The sequence below is a fragment of the Phocoena sinus genome, chromosome 5 (assembly GCF_008692025.1).
Source record: "Phocoena sinus isolate mPhoSin1 chromosome 5, mPhoSin1.pri, whole genome shotgun sequence".
Classification (NCBI taxonomy): Eukaryota; Metazoa; Chordata; class Mammalia; order Artiodactyla; family Phocoenidae; genus Phocoena; species Phocoena sinus.
In genome coordinates, this window is record NC_045767.1 from 32,099,054 (window position 1) to 32,115,286 (window position 16,233).

Genomic DNA, 16,233 nt, shown 5'->3' on the forward strand with positions numbered 1-16,233 from the left:
TCCCACGTTTTCAACTCCTCTCATGACTAAATTCAAATCTGCTTGTAACAACGGAGTAAACAGGGAGAGTCCAAAATGATCAAAAGGCAGGAAAGCAAAAAATATACAAATGATGTATCTAATTCTAGAAGCAGAATGTTCAAAGAAACCACTGGAACCAATGCTTACTCGGAACAACAACACATGGTATAATTTAGGAGGTAACTGTTTTTCCTAATTGCATAGGAAATGGGCGTAAACATGGAATGCCCAGTTTATGTACAGAACTGATTCTGAAGTTGGGTTTGTATCAAGCATTACAGATGTGCCCTTTTGTTTCTCACCAAAACTTGGAGAAAGTGAGAGTGGCATCGACATATATACACTACCAAATGTAAAATAGCTAGCTAGTGGGAAGCAGCTGCATAGCACAGGGAGATCAGCTCCGTGCTTTGTGACCACCTAGAGGGGTGGGATAGGGAGGGTGGGAGGGAGACGCAAGAGGGACGGGGATATGGGGACATATGTATGCATATGGCTGATTCACTTTGCTGTACAACAGAAACTAACACAGTATTGTGAAGCAATTATACTCCAATAAAGATCTATTTAAAAAAAAATAGAAAGGAAAAAGCAGAATGTAATTCTTTTCTTGATGTACGTAGACTTATACAATTTAAACAACATCAAGCTCAAATCATACGTGGGGAAGAAAATGTCTCTACATACTGCATCAGCCTTTATTAAAGCACAGAAATAAACACAAAGTTGCCCTGCTATTGTTCTGAGGTGAAAGTACAACAATGAGCAATACATCCAGGCTATTTCTTAGCAATTCTATAAGATCAGACAGCTTGGGTTTCCAAAAATTCTAAACAGAGCCAGGAAATTGGTAGTGTACCCTCTGGAGTCAGCCTGCTTGAGTTTGAATACCCCATCCTCCAATTACTAACTGCGGACTGTGGCTTAATTAATTCACTTTCTTTATGCTTAAGTTTCCTCTGAAAAATGGGGAAAAAGTGTTTCCCTCATGAGGTAGCTACAAGGATTAAATGAGTTAATTTGCATCAAGGCCTTGGAATAGTGCCTGGAACAGAAAAAAATAGTACTATGTCTATTTGCTGTTATTGGTAATATCACTTGGTCTTCAATTATTTTATGAAACTGACTCTCAGTTTCCTGGGATGTTTTCTCTTCATTACCTTATGTTTTCCACCCACAGTAGCTTCACTCTAACATGTAATTTCTCCCGGCCCTCATCCTGCTCTTTTTTTTTTTTTTTTTTTTTGTATGCGGGCCTCTCACTGTTGCGGCCTCTCCCGTTGCGGAGCACAGGCTCTGGACGCGCAGGCTCAGCGGCCATGGCTCACGGGCCCAGCCGCTCCGCGGCATGTGGGATCTTCCCAGACCGGGACATGAATCCATGTCCCCGGCATCGGCAGGTGGACTCTCAACCACTGCGCCACCAGGGAAGCCCATCCTCCTCCTCTTCTTCTATAAGCTTTTAGGATCTGCAGATTAGAGAGAAGATCCTACAACCCAAATGAACCTCTGGACTGGAAAATGACTGATCTTACACAGATCAGTTTTTGCTGAACTTTCCACAGCAAAAGAGTGAGCACTATAAACAACATAAATCAATCTGCCCACCACCCAGAACCTGTAACTAGGTATTAGAAATTAGAAATTTCAGAAGATTGAAATTTAAGGGGGAGTTATTGGCGCACAGACAGAGCTAGGTTCCTCCCCTCCACCACCCCTCTCCAACCGTGTAAGAACAGAACTATGGGGCAAGGTGCAAAAGGCCCTCTGCCTTCAAGTCAGACAGTATGACAAAGGCCGAACACTCAACATGCTGCTCTCCTAACTCAAAGCTTGTGTGTAGCATTTAGAAAGAAAACAATTCAGAAGATATACAATTGTCACCAAAAAAAAAAAAGACCTCATCTACTACAGAGACCCTCCTCTCTTTGTCATATTGCCCTCAAAGCAGAATTAAAACCTATAACCCCGGGCAGTCTATGGGGCAAGAATTCACTTCTGCACCACTGGAAGATAAACCTTGATGGGTCTAAACCTGTTTGGATTAATGACAGACTAAGAGAAGAAGGGAGAGAAGTGGATTAACCAAGGAGGACAGACGGGAAGGGCCTCCTTCCCCTGGTCTCTGCCCAAAGACCTCCGTGATATGTTCTTCGAGTGAAGAAAATTGAGATAAGCCTCTAAAAGAACAATGGCATGGGGATAGGGTATCTTGGAACTAAAGATGAAGGTTAATACCGACCAGCTTGGTAAAAATGGAGGGAGAAGCATCACTACTTCAAAAGGATTTTGAGATAATGGGCCCAAATATACAAAGCTTCAGAAATCTGCTAGGCAGCTAAAACCAAATACAACCTCCTTCACGATGAACAAGACATTATTCCAGCCCCCCCCCCCCCAAAAAAACAAAAATTCCACTGGAATACACAAGAATTTTGTATAATGGGAATTAAGCATATAAATATGGGGAGATATTTCACATTCTCATCTCCATGTTGCTTTCTAAGAAGAAAACGGTTAGTATTGGCAAACTGTTTCATGAAGATGCATATTCAAGCACAGAAAGCTACTGGAAGGGACGAAATTAGAATAAAGTGGGATAAGGAAACGTTACAAAAGGTTTAAAAAGGGGAAAATATTAACCAAAGTATTTGGGGTGATGGAATGCATGTTCCATACAATGGAAATTTCATTCAAAAGTCCTTTCCAGGGCTTCCCTGGTGGCACAGTGGTTGAGAGTCCGCCTGCCGATGCAGGGGACGCGGGTTCGTGCCCCGGTCTGGGAAGATCCCACATGCCCCGGAGCGGCTGGACCCGTGAGCCAAGGCCGCTGAGCCTGCGTGTCTGGAGCCTGTGCTCCGCAACGGGAGAGGCCACAGCGGTGAGAGGCCCGCGTACCGCAAAAAAAAAAAAAAAAAGTCCTTTCCATTTGGCTCTGGAGCACACTGATTCTTTTTTGCAGTAACCTTAACAATGATTCTTCTTTGTTTCAACATTAAAATAGCTTTTCATACCTTAAGAAGTACTAACCAAGGAGGGAGACATTTTGGAGGTATGCTAAATGTTAGCAAGAAGCCAGGGCCAAGCTTTAAGCCTTCCTTCAGTGTTCAAATCACATACGACTGGTTGAAATGATTTAAACACACACACACACACACACACACACACACACACACACCTCTTTCCATAGCTATCGATTCCAATAGAATAAGGACTCATCGGTTTCAGGGCTTAGGGATCCCGCCCACTACAACAATCAATAAAGCAGGAATGAGCTATTACTTACATTCTTTGATGAACAGGTAAGTAAGTGTCAGCACAACTGTGTGACCGCTGAAGAGGAAGTCTCCACACAAGATATGCGACCCAGTTATGGACAATCCGCCACCAGAAATCAACCGTAGAATCCGCTGTACTTTTGCCTGAGAGTCTCCGTTGAGCTGAATGACACAAGAAGATCAGGAAAAAAATGTATAAGCTGATAAAATCATGTTTTAGCCTAATTTATGTGATATTTAGAAAGGCCACCAGGTTGTGATGTTTTTCTTTTTAACTTCAGTCAAAAAGAATCCAAGGGGGAAGCTCCTCAAACTGGATTTTATTCATTGTATTGGCCAGTTTTAGTGATACGCTTTAAATTATTCAATATGTTACTAATAATACATTTTAGTGGTGGTGTGTCCTTGGGCAAAGCTTTTAAAAATACTAATAACCAATGACTTCACCACAGTTATGGACTAAAAAGATCAAAGCTCCTTTCTTTCCTCTTTGCAGGGGGAGGCTGGGGTTTCAGATGGCAAATACTTGATTCGGCTGCACTCCACATCACTAATATTCTACAGCGTATTCATACCTTGTGTTAGGTGGGCAACCTAAAGTGTGCATATAGCTGTATTAACATCTGATCAAAACATTTACAGTTAAAAAGAGCTGCAATACATTAACTAACTTAAACAGGCTTGAAAATGACAGATTAGGGATGTACTGGCAGCTGTAAAATGAGTAGCTCGATCAGGAAAAACACCCTCCAAAGCAATAACCTGTGTGCTCTGGCAGGAGGTCAGGAGAGAGCTCCCTGGGCAAGGGTGGAGAAGCCCCGAGAAGCTGTCGTGATGACATGGGGAACAATGATGGGTTAGGGCGGGAGCTTGCACTCAAAAGTTCATATCCCGTTAAAACTTAAGCATACAGGTATCACTTACATGTGGAATCTGAAAAATACAACGAACTAGTAAAATAACAAAAAAGGAAGCCAACTCACAGATATAGGGAACAAACTAGTGGTTACCAGCAGGGAGAGAAGGGAGAGGGGTAAAATAGGGGTGAGGGAGTGGGAGATACAAACTACCGGGTGTAAGATCGGCTCAAGGATGCATTGTACAACACGGGGAACAGAGCCAATAATTTGGCAATAACTGTAAATGGAGTGTAACCTTTAAAAATTGTATTAACCCCCCCCAAAAAAACGCCCCCCAAAACCCAAACCTTAAGCATACAGGAAGGAGAGTGGACTGAGATAGAATACATGGGAAAATGGAACATTGAAACACTGTACGGCCGGATGGAGGGTTTCCGATCAGTCTAATAGCAAGTGAATGGGTTTAGAAAATCAAAGAATGACACTCAGAAATAAAATGGAGTCAGGGTATACACAAGAAGAGAAATATAGAAAGACCATTAATGACTATTTTCACTTGGGACCAGGGGCACAGTTGTAAGATACAGGGCTTTTCATACTCAGTGATGATCCTTCTGGGCAGCTGGCCCCTGAAGCACGGCCAGGCCAGACATGATGGTGGCAAACTGTTTGGTGGTGTAGACAGGTAGTGTCTAGTCCAAGTAGACATGTAGTGGTGAAGGAGGGTAAGATGTGTACAGATGGAGGAGAAGACGGTCTAGGAGTAGAGAAATTGAGTCTCCTGTACTTTCTCAGGGTAAGATGTGTACAGATGGAGGAGAAGACGGTCTAGGAGTAGAGAAATTGAGTCTCCAAAGCAGGTGGGAAACCATCCTATATGGTAAAATGGGAATTACGGCAGGATTCCTTTCCTAAAACTTTCCTGATTAAAAATATCTTATGGATCTGGAAAGTTTTCTGGTATTCAGGTGACCCTTGTAAAAAGGCAAACACACTATCGGGTGATAGTTGAGAATTACGCTCTGTAGCAGAAAATGACATGAAACGGGATTAGAGGGCAACGTGAGAAACTGGAGGTTTCAAAGAAACTCAACTTTCTTCAAGAGTTTGCTTAGGCCGAGCCCAGCTGGCAAAACCGAGAGAACATGTGCATTTTATCACGAACTGAGTCCTTAAACCAAACATGCCAAGTAACAGGTGACCCTGCCTTGAAAAGACAGGGTCTAGCAGGCAGTAAAGGATCCAAATCCGGAGAAGATAAGGACTGTTGACAGAGTGGCAGGACTCACTTCAGGTGCCCCTCAGGAAAGGCGTACTGCAAACCACATAAAATGACGTGAAAGCCCTTGATGTGGAGGATAGAATCTAGCATGCGCTTTATCAGATCAGCCACAGACCTTCAGGAATTTCTGGTTGTGCGGTTGGTACAAACAACTGTCAACAATGAGATCAAATAGAAAGGTACATACACTCTGCCTGACCATTGTGTTCCCAGTTTAAAGAACACATTATTCATTTCAAAACTATAATAATATTTTTGTAATCCACTGACCCACCCCAACTCAATACTTGAATTTTCTAAGGGCAGAAACACTTAAATTTCTTTACTAGAAAGAAATTTAGATGGATCAAAAGACATAATTAAACCAGGAACTAAAATACTGCCACACATTCTCTTCTCCCCCCTTTCTTTTCTCCCCCCTTGATTCCATATGCCTTCACAGAACAGAGGAAGGACTCTCTTCTTGCTTTTTCTGTACTTTCTCAGTTCTTAAGTCCTCAGTCCTGTCACTGCTATCTTAAGATGTCAGATCATGCTCAGCATAAATGTTAAACTGAACTTCAAGAAAGGAAATTTTAAAAGAGGGCTGAAAGAAAACTGGGAAGGGGGAGGGTAATAGTGAGAGTTGGGATTAACAGATTATTTTCTAGTTCTGTCTTATTTCATTGAGGCCCTCTATCACACACCACTAAAGACTCTAGTTCCTCTTAATTTCCTCATTTTTCAGACCCATTCTATGCCATTCCTGGTTATGAAGCTGAAGATGTAGAAAACCAGGAAGAGAAGCATTGACCATAATAAGCAAAACAGACAGAGCTCAGTGTTCTCAAGGGTTCCTCAAACTATGACCTCCACACAACATTTCCCACAAAAATAAATTAGGTACAAGAGAGCCCAACTTGGCTGCTGCCAAACCAGAAACCTTACCATCCACACCATCCCTTCAATTTAGAAGAGAAGTCCTTTGGACCTCTATGGCCAGGATGAGAGGGAAGCTCTCCCAGGGAAAGGAATGTAGCTGTGCCAGCCCAACATTCCTGTGGCAAAAGGGGTTTGAGAAGCTAAATCATTTCATGTGAGTTCTAATAACTAGGTCAATATCTATTTGAACACAATTTTCAGAACTCAAGTTTTGCAACTGCAAACTAAAACTTGGGTGTGTGGGATGAAGCAAATCGTTAAGCCAAGGACTTAAAGTAAACCATAGGATAGAGAAGGGGGAAGACAACTGGAAAACTGTGAGAGCCAAGGATTTCACTAAGGGCCTATCACTGTGATGGCTTCTGTGATCACATCCACTAAGTAACAAGTGATGGGAGGCATCAGTGATTAGTCAGATAACCTTCCATAGCAAGTGGCTTCAGTATACACAGTTCTGTCATTGCTCTCAGTCACTAAGGGCATTCTATAGAGTCAGCAACAAAGGAGACAGGTAGATTATCTAACAGTTTTGTAACCACAAAAATCTAAGGAACACTCGAAGCCAGCGGCTGAACCACATTCAGAATGCAATTCTGCCTCTTGCTCTGTAAGACCACATCACCTCTACTGAAACAAACTGATCTGTGTTTGTTTTACTGAACCACGATCCAGGCACCAATAGCCTGCTGATGCTTCAGGAAAAGGTCTTAGGTCTTGACATCTGAACACAGGCGCTGTTCCCAGAGCTTCCACTGTGAACATTTGTAGCTTGGTTATCCAGCAGTACATTTGCTCTTGTGGCTTCTGAAAATTGCAACTTTTCCACAGAAGATAATCTTTACATGCTTTCTGTAATCATAGCAATTCATCCCTGCAAACCTCACCCGTTACTAGGACGGGCTTGCCTTCTTTCCTGTGGCCATTTCTTCATTTAACCCATTGCAATAACCCCTTAGAAGTGTTTATTATGCTTCTGAACTTCTCCCATGACTTAAATTAGTTTCACTAAAAATCAGTCAATGTTTAAATTCAATATGTACACTTTCAATTACAGACACTTTCTGCTTTGATGGCTTTGGAAAATTATAGCTTCTCCAAACCACACCTATATTTGTTGAAGGAGACTGTTGATTTCTTCAGAACAACTCTATTTTTCCTTCCACCTTGGACATCTGCTTAGTGTTCAGTTAAATATGATAGACTTCATTCTCTTGCCCAGAAAGCACATGATTTGTCAGTTTCCTTTTTAAACCAGGGCACACTGGGGTCTAAGATGATTAACAGCTCTCTTGAGAAATGACTCTACCTGAAGAAACTATAAATCCTGCTTACAACAGTTTCAGTATCCATTCTCACACTCAGTGAAAGGCCACTCGATCCTTCCAGTTGCTAAAAACTTGGAGGTCATCCTTGACTTCTTTCTCTTAAACCCATATCCAACTTATTAGCACATCCTGTGGGCTCTACCTTCAAAATATATCCCGAGTCAAACGGCTTCTCCTCATTTCCATTGCCACCACCAAGGTCCAAGTTCCTACAATGGGCACAGAGACCCTGTGAGATCTGTGGCTGCATCATCTCAACTCCTATGCAGCCACACGTGTCTCCTGCTCTTCCCTGAATGCACTATGATTAAGTTATTTCTTTGTCCTGGAGTTCTCACCCCGTTCACACGGCTCACTCCCTCATCTTGGCTGCCCAAAAGCTTTCTTATTGAAGAAGTTTTCCTGACCACTCTATAAATTAGTACCTACCCTCATAGACCCTTTCACCCTTACTCAGCTTTACTGTTCTCCATCTGATAGCCACCTGACTTACCACCATGTAGCAAGTTATGACTTCATTTAACTGTCGCCATCCTTCAATAAGAATATACGTTCTCTAAGGGCTTCCCTAGGGGCACAGTGGTTGAGAGTCTGCCTGCCGATGCAGGGGACACGGGTTCGTGCCCCAGTCTGGGAAGATCCCATATGCCGCAGAGCGGCTGGGCCTGTGAGCCGTGGCCGCTGAGCCTGCGCGTCCGGAGCCTGTGCTCCGCAACGGGAGAGGACATCCACAACAGTGAGAGGCCCGCGTACCACCACAAAAAAAAAAAAAAAAAAAAAAAGAATATATGTTCTCGGAGGAGGAGAACTTTGTTTTGGTCATTGCTGTTACACAGTAGTGCCTGGTATATAACAGGAACTTAATACTTTCAAAATGAATTCATGAATGAGTAAATGAGAAGGCAAAAATGCAGAGTCAAAGACCCAATAGTAACTTCCAGTTAGCAGAAAATGAATTTTTTATGCACAAACATATAAGTTTTATGAACACATTTTAATGTTTCCCCCCAAAATCTAAAGCAAAACAAAATATGCTGGATTTCAATTAACATATATGAACGTGTCTAGGAGAATGCATAACAGAGAGCAGGTGTTCAATCACTGTTTGCTTAATGTCCTCTAAATGGTAATTCAGAGGGGCTTACCTTTGGAGCACACTGGAAATGCATTCCAGGCACAGGGAGAGTAGTAACGTACATCGTGATACAGCGATATAGGTACAAAGTTCCAATGATAAAAAAGAATCTGCGCCCCACTATTGACCTAAAGGAGAAACAGGGATGGGGAAAAATAGGTTTACTGGGGTTTTTTGCTCCTAAGGCAACATAAAATAATGTTTAACAGAATAAAGAATAATTGGAGTTTTCAGAAGTGAAGATTCACATACTGCAATTGATCTAGGTGGGTTGGGCCCCAAAGGAATGAGTCTCCGAGGAGAGGGGGTGTTAAAGTAGATTAAGGGTTTTACACAACTACCACTCCTAAAAAAGGCCCTCTTTGCCAGAGAATTCAATGAACCTCTCTACGTTGTCAGTCAACTCACTGCATTAATAAACCCTCTCTTGAGAACACAGCAGAGGTATAAGTGAGCCACGGTCACAGAGGAATTAACTAATGAGCTAAGGTGATACGACATAATTGGGCACACAGGGAAATGGGACAACTCTTTTAACCTAAGTTATATAAGCAAGGTTTATTTGGAGACTATCCAAAAATATTCTGACAACTTAGGCATGAACTATTTTGTCTACAACTAGAGATTTTCAGAGAATTATATTTTGAAGATGTTCAAAGTGTCCTCGTGCATTTAAGGACATTTAAGAGTGAAGCTGTAAACTGATTAGTTTACCCTGATTTTATGCAATCTTGATCAAAAGAGGTTAAAAAAAAAAAAAAAAAGAATCCCACAAGTCCTTTTTCACTTTATATGTTTCGGTGAAGACAGTTGTCTTGACTAACATTAGTCCCTGTCCTTCGCCCCCTAAGTCGTCAGTCTAAGGAAGTGTTCCCAGAAGCTGGCTTTGAGCACACTGTCCTCCAAAGGGAAGGGTTCTGCCCATCTGCACCACTGTCTCTTGGGTACATGAATGGGCATCAAGAATTCTGAAGATAACTGTTGTGTAGTTAGAGGTGGGCCTATAAACTCTGGGCTCTATAAAGATGGCTGGGATCCACAAAGCCCCTAGAATTACTAGTTATAACTTCCCTAGTACACAAAATATGTTACTCCAGGTCTCCCATTTTCAGAGCACTCAAACTTCCAAAACCAGTGATCAAAAACCTCTGGAAAAACAGGCAATTTTAGGCATGTGGAATATTTTAAGTTTCCTCCAAGACTGTGGTCTGCCATGGATCAAGGTCTAATTCAGGTTACTGTTGGGACTTCTAAAGCATCATGTACAAATATAATTTTAGCTGCCTGCCTCCAAGAGCTATTTTAAGGAGATTCCAGGGTTTCTGGGATCAAAATATAGAGAGAAACACCTTGACTAGTTGATGAAAGTATCTATTTCTTGCAAGGCATTTCTTTCAAAGGCTTGCTATTCTAGCCCTGCCTTTTCTAGTACTGAAAAGGAACAGGTAATGAACATTGCTGAGTGCTTCCATTTGGTTAAGTGAAAAACTATTCTCCCTTTGATTCAAACCCAGGTTCAAAAAGAGTGCTGAATTGTGCTCCATGCTGTTAGACAAGGTGAAGTAATAAGCAGGAATTATTATGGGTTAATTATCTTCATGCCAGTATTCAGAGTTCAGCTGTACTCAGAACAGAATTACTTAAGAGGTGAAACATGCACTCTGCAGCCTTAGTTAAAGACTACTGCCAGTGATTTTTTCCCCCATAGCTTTCAAGGTGTTTAAGCGAGAAAGTGAGAGTGAAAGAGAGAGGAAACACCTAGAATTTCTATTCAGCTGGAATGTTCAAAACGGGTTATAAAAATTACTCTACCAGTTATTAAAATATAAGATCCAATTCTATATGAAAAAGTAAAAGGAAAATAGTGTGATGTCCCCAAGTTTTTGCTGGTGGATTGTGACCCAACAGTAGCTATCATTAAAAACATGCGGCTGGCCTGTGTGAAAACAAGTTTTGACATGGTTAAAACCGAAGTTGGCACTGAGAGACAGGTAACAACTGTCCTCTACGTGAAGATGCAAATACACCGGGACTGTACTGCAGGCTGGAAGCCAGCTACTTACCCGGCCCTGGGAAATTTCTCTTTCACACACAAATACAAATAAAACTTTGCTCTAAAACAAAGGAGAGAGCAAATATCTTTGGCCTGAGCAGTCTCTCTTATATTCAGTGTCAATTCCAGACACTAAAAAGGAAAACGCTAAAGTCCAACTGCTACACTGTTTGCCTTTAGCATAAAGCACGTTATAACTAACAACTTTGGCGTAAAGTTCCCCTACTAAGTAAAAGACAATTGACAGCTACGTCTTTTACTTATACATTATTAAGAGAAATATTTTAAAGAAAATGCTTAGGAATGACTTCAGTTTGTGGAATAAGTTTTCAAACCTGCACACCTGCATGTGGGGAACTCTTTAACAAAAATAGACTGAACTCTTCAAATCTCAAAGCAATAACCAATTGACAGAACAATATAGCGTAAATTCCTTCTTCAAAAACTGATCTTGTGGCATTGCTACTGACACCCTATTTGACTCTGAAGTGTATTGGCTATGTTAGTGTGTATTACGCTTTCAAAAGCCTCCGTTTATGGGCAATGTTTTAATTAAACTTATATTTGTGATTTAATTATTAGAATCTTAGTAGAGAAAAAACATCTGAATGATGGCTGAGGAGAAAAGAGGAATTGAGGGGCCTTTTTTCTTAATGGAGTAGCAGTCAGAATTCAACAGGGAAGCAGAAATAACCACCTCAGAGCTGTGTCCTATTTTTAAGTATCTTCAAAGCAAAAGTACCTGGCTTACTACATTTCCTGATTCCTGCTATTCTAAAATGGGAAGACTGAAACCAATGAACTAAGTGCTCCTTTGTGATGGCTTGAGGAAACCAGAAGGCATGTTTACTTTAGAAATCTAAAACCCAAACCGCATGGACCCAGTTCTAAATGCAGTTTATTAAACAAACTCTTGTGACTGGATTGCCAAAAGGCAAAAGGAAAAGGCATGTAAAATTCGAGAACTCTTGAAGAGAGGCAAACCTCAAAGCCTGCAATTGACTGTAGACCAATATAGTCATCACATTATGAGTAATAGAGAAAAAAGCTTCCCAGCCTACAACTTTCCCCACCTGTCAAGAGCCTGGAATAACACAAGCATGATGAAGTGAATGTTATTCCTTTCCAAGGCTCTTAATGTATCATGCAAATACGAGAGTGCCAAGTTGCTTGAAATTAGAACTGCACCTTCAATTTACAAAGTCTGAATCATCCACCACAGTACTTCTGCACCTTCACACACAGTTGCCACTTTCATACAGTTGCTCAATAAATGCTTATGGAATAATGACCGGATTTACTCAAGGTTGTAGATCTTTCTGTTGATTCTTTTCATTAAGTGCCTGGATAAGACTGAATTTATCAGATAAAACCGAGAAAGATCATTTCAATTACACACCGGCTCACTAAAATATAAACTCATGGCAAATCCCCAAAACATGTTAGACCTTACTTACTTGTATCTCAGAAATAGCCACTGGGTGATCCATAATCCAACTAATATAATTCCATTTATTTCTGATACAGAAAATGCCCAATTCACCCGGTCTATGTAATCAAAAAACTTGTCTGGGAGTGGAGGGCTGAGCTCCTTGGGAGGGACCCTCTCGTGCACAACCGTGATCATGACGGTTGTCAGGACGAGGTTGAAAAGAGCGTACACGAAGGCAATGCCCGTTTTCCACCACTCTAGGGGAAATTTGTTCCTCGATTCCGTGGGCATAGCAATTTGGATATAGTCCGGGTACTTTTTGGTGCCCTTTCGCAACCCATTGGATAAACTCTTAGGTTTACCATTGCCATTTTTGTTCTCTTCTTCAACAGGCTCAGCAGGTCTTGCGTAAGTGTTTGCAGGATCGTTGGTTTGGTTTTCCATATGTTCTTCAAGTTTTGCTGTCTCTATGATATCCATTGTCCTCCGGTCTTCAGATCAAAAAGGAGATGGTAAAGTTCTTGTTCTTTGTGGAAACTCAACTTTTTTTAATCCTTCTATTGCCAAGATCAACATGGACTCTTACAACTGATTCTGTTTCCTAGTACAAAACATAGAGGGTCTCCATCGGACTACTGTTCCTCCTGGGCAACCATCTGCTGTACATTCACCGTTTTCAGGAAAGGAAGCCAATTTTCTTTCCCCTAAAGATGTTACTATCCCACCTGTAAAAACAAAACAGAACCATGTTCAGAAACTGTGCTTGTCCAGTTGTCAAGCATCCAAAACAAAAACATTATCAAAATAAGGAAACAAATACCAAAGCCATTTGCTTTATAAATGTATCGTCAGAACATAGTTAAAGCTACTGAGATGATGTTTATTTATAAAACATTGAGGGACTTCCCTTGTGGCGCAGTGGTTTAGAATCCACCTGCCAATGCAGGGGACATGGGTTCAAGCCCTGGTCTGGGAAGATCCCACATGCCGCGGAGCAACTAAGTCCGTGTGCCACAACTACTCAGCCTTTGCTCTAGAGCCCGTGAGCCACAACTACAGAGCCCGTGTGCCACAACTACTGAAGCCTGTGTGCCTAGAGCCCGTGCTCCGCAAGCCACCACAATGAGAAGTCCGCGCACCACAATGAAGAGTAGCCACCTCTCGCCGCAACTAGAGAAAGTCCACACACAGCAACAAAGACCCAACACAGGCAAAAATAAATAAATAAAATTTAAAAATAAATAAATAAAACATTGAATTGTTTCATCTTGGAATTCTTCTCTTTTTGAGCTGATGTCAGTATAAATAGGAAAATTTTAATAAACAATTCCTTTTAAATTTCTATAAATAAAAGTCAGGACCCAGCACTGCAAACACTTCATGTCAGGACCCAGCAGTGCAAACACTTCATCAGACACTATCACTTGTTGCAAACCATGAAGTCATAATAAGCTAGAACCCACCCAGAGATCACATCATCCCTTCCTAAGACTGGGTCTTTTCTATGAACCTTAAAGGATAAAAAAACTGTGATGAATTGCTTACATGCATAGAATAATTGTTATTCTCTGCCTTTGTCAAAATGGTCAACTTTCTACTTTCATATTAAAAACTGGAATCTTTTTAAGTGACTAGTTTTCAGAACATATTCAAGAACTATGCATTCAAGATACTTGAAATGGCACTACCTCTGTTTATCCTTATATATTCAGAGATGCACACCATACAGAAGGAAAACTGACAGCCTTCAAAATAACACAGTGAAAAGATACACAAAGCCTTATTAGCTATGCCCATTTAGGGAGAAATTCTCCTCATTACTGGAAGGATAAAATAATTCACTACAACTAACACGGTAAATTAGTAACTGACAACATTTCGATACAGTCACCACAATTTCTACCAAACAACAGAAACGCGGACCCAGAGGACCAGCTCGGGGCACTTACCCACCACGACACCAGTGATGAAAGGTGCCCTCTGCTTAAAGCTCCACAGGCTTTAAAGAGTGAAGATTGCTCCACAACACAGCACCAGCACCACCTCTTTTATATGTGCCAGCAACACGGCCCCAGCTGTTGTCAATTTAGGAAAGCAGTATTTTCGGCCCAATCCAGAACCCAGCCGCCTGAAGAAGTTTTCAAACCTCGTAATTAGTCCCCACCCAGAGTACACTGCACAGCTTAAGCACAATCCTTTGCATTTTAAAGACCTCCCCTTCGGGGTAACTTCAGGGGAGAAAAATAGGGAGGAGGAAAAACTCAAGGTGGTGACAGCTAAGCCTTTGTTTAACGAAAGAAAAAGGAAAAAAAAAAAGTTAAAATGGCACAGTCAGTATGGACAAGCAATATTTCTTAACAGTTGTGAATGGCAAATAGATGATCAACCACAAATGTTTATTGTGCATCTAAATGTCCCAGCACTGAGGAATATGTGGGTGCAATTAAAAGGAGTTTGAAGGAAAAAAAAACAAACACTGACCTGAACATTCACCCAAAGAGCTTGAAGTTTAGCTGAAGAGACGGAACTAAAATAGCAAAACTTTGGAGAAGACTGACCGGCATATTGTTAAGACGAAGAAGGATGAGGTGGATCGCTAGATCAAAATGTAGCCTTAGGGCTTCCCTGGTGGTGCAGAGGTTGAGAGTCCGCCTGCCGACGCAGGGCACACGGGTTCGTGCCCTGGTCCGGGAAGATCCCACATGCCGCAGAGTGGCTGGGCCCGTGAGCCATGGGCGCTGAGCCTGCGCGTCCGGAGCCTGTGCTCCGCAACGCGAGAGGCCACAGCAGTGAGAGGCCTGCGTACCACAAACAAAAAAAAAGAAAAAAGTAGCCTTAGCTGTATCCTTAAAGAAGTGTCCACAGAAAGTCACTGTCCATTTCCAAGGAAGCGAAAGCAAGAGGAAAGTTAGTCTGGCAGGGAAACAGAAGAGATGGAGATTGGCTAAGAGGTAGTACCAAAAATTTTGGACCTCTTACCTTTCTACTGTTCTGCCCCTGTGAAAAGCCCCCAGATACTAATGCATCAGAGCAGGGTGAGAAAGGATCAGGGCCCCTCTCTGTGAAAGAAGACTGACAGAGATTCTCTTTAGTGCCCTAGCTCAGTGTTGTAGGACAAGTATAATGAACAGGTGCCTGAGTAAGGCATTTTCAAAACCAAACCTTCAACACCATGGACAACTACTTCTAATGGAGGTACCAAAGCACTAACTCAGCCATTGCCTGTCTCTCGTTACCAACTTCAGGCTACACCACTCATAGCATCTTGCCAAACTATTATCCAAATTCCGTCCAACTTTACTACTACACATCTGCTCCGAGCCTGGTGTCTATAGGGGTAAGAATCTTGTTGATTTTGAAACCCAAGTCCACCAGGGGACATACAGATGGTCTTTAAAAAGGTAGCTACCTAGTTCTAGAATACAGAATGTAGAACAGAAGAAAACAGTTACTTTTTTTTTTTTTTTTTTTAAAGAGGAAGCGTTCAGCTATCCACCTCCTGGGACAACTGTGAGAACGACTGAAATAATTAATCCTGAAGAGCTTTGTGCTCCTGGGAGCAACAGCATTCTGTGAGTACAAAGCCCATTTATCAACATTAGTGGCGGGATTGATATTTTCCTTGGGGTTTCATCAAGAGGATTAAGTATACAAAGCACGTTCATCATGTGTCAGCCAATCTTGAGATGCCATGTTTATCATCAAGATGATGATTACAACATACTCATCCCTATGGTGAGACTTTCCTACCAGTAAGGATCTGGAAAGTGACAAAAGCCGCAATAGTTCCTCTTGAGGGATGGCAATCCCATTAGGTCACTTGTTTAGGGTACTCTGTCAGAGCACAAAGCAGACGGAAGGATTTCCAAGTTCTCTTACATTGCGATATATACTGGAAGTTAGTCTAGATAATATTTTAAAAGTTC

At 41.7% G+C, this 16,233-nt stretch overlaps 1 protein-coding gene across 12 annotated transcripts in view; it reads right to left on the reverse strand.

The window, feature by feature from the left end:
• Positions 1–16,233, reverse strand: part of SGMS2 (sphingomyelin synthase 2) — a 111,051-nt gene that overhangs the window by 35,716 nt on the left and 59,102 nt on the right. For 8 of the 12 annotated variants that reach the window (XM_032632997.1, XM_032632993.1, XM_032632995.1 and 5 more), the window contains 3 exons: positions 12,333–13,032; positions 8,833–8,950; positions 3,308–3,461 (listed from right to left, as the gene is read on the reverse strand). In XM_032632997.1, coding sequence (XP_032488888.1) covers positions 3,308–3,461; positions 8,833–8,950; positions 12,333–12,787 — 727 coding nt within the window. In that variant the 5' untranslated portion in view covers positions 12,788–13,032. Of the gene's footprint in view, positions 1–3,307; positions 3,462–8,832; positions 8,951–12,332; positions 13,033–14,256; positions 14,436–16,233 lie in introns of all 12 variants that reach the window. The other 4 variants (XR_004350052.1, XM_032632994.1, XM_032632998.1 and 1 more) reach the window with 2 other exon arrangements.